Consider the following 2,977-nt stretch of genomic DNA (forward strand, 5'->3'; position numbering starts at 1 on the left):
CGGGTTTTAAAAATCAAGAAGGAATGTCAGCTTTTAGAAGCTCCATGTTATCATCCATCAGATTTATAATACGGTTTTTCTCCTGCCATCAATTAGTGTGGTTAATTGCATCAGTAGGAGTCATAATACCCATCATTCTTACATTTCTATTTGCTGCATCATCCCTTCAGCATACTGACTGCCGCCTCTTATCCTTTTGTGCGTACGCTGCTGCTGCCTGGTTTTAGTTTCGGTGTTACCCTGGCTTGAGGCCCCAGGAATTCAGCAGTGAACCAGACAGACGAGGTTCCTTCCTTTGCAGACTTTTAGTATTTGAGGAGGGGGTTAGGGAGCTGACAATCTGACGACTTTAAACGCTTTGCTCTTAAAAACACCTGGATTAAAGTCATGCAGTAACTTATTTTCAGGTGGAGACCCATGACATCTTTTTCAATTTCTTCCATGGGTATTTGGTCATCATCTACCCTTTCTTGAGTCAACATTTTAAAGTCAGACTTTATATTTACGGTTCTCCATTTCATCTGAATTTGAGCTTTACGAGTGTAGATCTGTCCATCTGGTGCAATCACACCACACGAGCATGTGGCCTTTGTGGATTCCATGAAATAAACCCGAGGTGAGACAACGACCCAGGGACGTAAGTTCTCAGACATGCCCTTTTGTATGACAGTGCTTTGAGCGTGAGCCCTCTAATTGTGCCTGTGCCTCAGATGTCGTCCACCACAGAAACCTCTTGAAAGGCCAATTAACATCCAGGTAGCACAGTTTAGAAAATATATACATGTTTTTTGTTGAAAAAAGATGCAAGTTAAGATCTAACACCCCAGAAACAACCACTGTTAGTTAACATCTGGCTGAATATCCTTCCAGACGTGTTTCTGTGACTACATGCACATGAATATATGCACACACACAGGCTTCACCTTAATGGTCGCCACCCAGAGCCCGACATAGATAAAGTAAAAGGGCCCATGAGGATCCAACCATGCTCCTCCTGGGGGGGGGCTCCCACTGTGACAAGTCCACTGCCCCTGCTGTCTCTCCCCACTCTCCCCATGCCCCGACCTTATTTTCAGTTCTCTTTGTCTTCTTCTCTGCCTGGTTCTCCTTTCCTGCCCGGGAAGCAAGAGGAGGTCCTGACCGAGGTCGGCCACAGAGAGCCTCAGCACACCCCGCCCCCACCCCTCAGACTCTCGGTGACTGTCTTACTAACCCCAAGTTGGAGATGCTGCCACAAGCATCACGAAGTACGACTTCAGCCAATGACAGTAAATTCCGTGCCGTGCATGTTTTCTCAGGTTGCCTCTGCTCTCGCTGACAGGTGTATGTCCGATGAATGTTTACAGAAAGCGGAATCCATGGCGAGAGGCAACACAACCGTCATCTCAGAATTCCTCCTCCTGGGACTGTCGGAGGTGCCTGAGCATCGGCCTCTCCTCTTCAGCCGGTTCCTATCCTTGTACCTGGTCGCCGTGGTGGGCAACCTGCTCATCGTCCTGGCCGTCAGCTCTACCCGCAGCCTCCACACCCCCATGTACTTCTTCATAGCCAACCTGTCCTGTGTGGACATCTGCTTCACGTCTGTCACCGTACCAAAGATGCTGCTCAACATCCACACTCAGAGCCAATCCATTGCCTACACTGGGTGCCTCGCTCAGATGTATTTTCTCATTCTGTTTCTCGAACTGGACAATATCCTCTTGGCAGTGATGGCCTATGACAGATTGGTAGCCATATGTCACCCCCTTCACTATGCCACAACCGTGATTCCCAAATTCTGTATCACCTCGGTGTCTGAGGCTCTGAGTGTCACACACATCTACCCCTTGATCCACACCCTCCTTATGGATACGCTGTCGTTCTGTGCCAGCGTGAGTATTCAGCATGTTTTCTGTGAGCTGTACGCACTGCTGACGCTTTCCTGCTCGGATACCCGCGTCAGCGAGCTGGTGGTTTACACCCTCCGGGGCGTTCTCTTTGTCACCCCCTTCCTCCTTCTTGCTCTCTCCTACACGTACGTTTTCTCAGCCATCCTGAGACTGCGTTCTCCCCAGAGCAAGCGTAAGGCCTTCTCTACTTGTAGTTCTCACCTTGCCGTGGTGACCCTGTTCTACAGGACGCCGTCCGGGGTCTATCTGAGGCCTTCCTCCTCCTACACAGCGGAGGACTCCGCGGCCACAGCGCTGTATGCAGTGGTGGCCCCCATGCTCAACCCCTTCGTTTACAGCCTGAGGAACAGGGACATGAAGGGAGCCCTAGGAGGCCTCCTCAGCTGGAGCAAGGTCTGCTCTCGGTGACGGCAACTCCTGCCTCCGAGCAGAGGTGCCTCGTCTTCGCTTCCTCCCCTTCCTGTGGGAGGGACTGTCCCCAAGGTGGACCCCACAGGTGTCCAGCTCTGCCCGGCTCTCCTGCTGCCAGCACGTTCCTCGGCTCGTTTCGCCAACACTCCCCGAGTGGCTCTCGCGTGCCGGGCCCTGCAAGACAGCTGGTCGGCGTGGAGACCTCCCCTTCCATTCTTTCTATGTCCTCCACGGTCCCTCTCGGCCCCGGCCTGCCCCACGAACTGTTCCCACAAGCCCCCATCAGCGTGGGAGACTCATAGCCAGTAGCGGAGCTCCTTATGGGCGCTGGCAGTGTTTGGAGCAGTTGTGTGTCTCTGGTCACTCGCTGTCCTAACCGCCCTGTGCGTGAGATGCCGCCGTCACCCCATCTCCTAGATGCGGAAAGGGAGCCCCAGAGAAGGGAGGTGGCATCCCACCGTCTGCTCCTGGAGGAATTCTTTCTTGGACAGGACGGGAGCGGTCCTCTGTCCTCTCCAAAGAACGAAATATGCGACTGGGCGCTCCTGCCACTGGGTGGCGGCAGACGCTCGCGTTAGGACTTGAGGGCACCGTCGCTGGGCTCCTGAGCCGCGTGGCGACAAGCGCAGGCCCCCATGCAAACTCCTGTGGGCACCTCCGTGCGTCCTCGGGCTTTC

The 2,977-nt window shown here is 53.5% G+C and overlaps 1 protein-coding gene across 1 annotated transcript; it reads left to right on the top strand.

The window, feature by feature from the left end:
• Nucleotides 1-1,358: 1,358 nt before the first annotated feature.
• Nucleotides 1,359-2,297, top strand: LOC138378814 (olfactory receptor 1N2-like). The gene has a single exon (XM_069464155.1). It carries the CDS (start codon nt 1,359-1,361, stop codon nt 2,295-2,297), a length of 939 nt encoding a protein of 312 aa, XP_069320256.1.
• Nucleotides 2,298-2,977: the final 680 nt, after the last annotated feature.

The sequence above is a fragment of the Eulemur rufifrons genome, chromosome 30 (assembly GCF_041146395.1).
Source record: "Eulemur rufifrons isolate Redbay chromosome 30, OSU_ERuf_1, whole genome shotgun sequence".
In the NCBI taxonomy this organism is placed as follows: domain Eukaryota; kingdom Metazoa; phylum Chordata; class Mammalia; order Primates; family Lemuridae; genus Eulemur; species Eulemur rufifrons.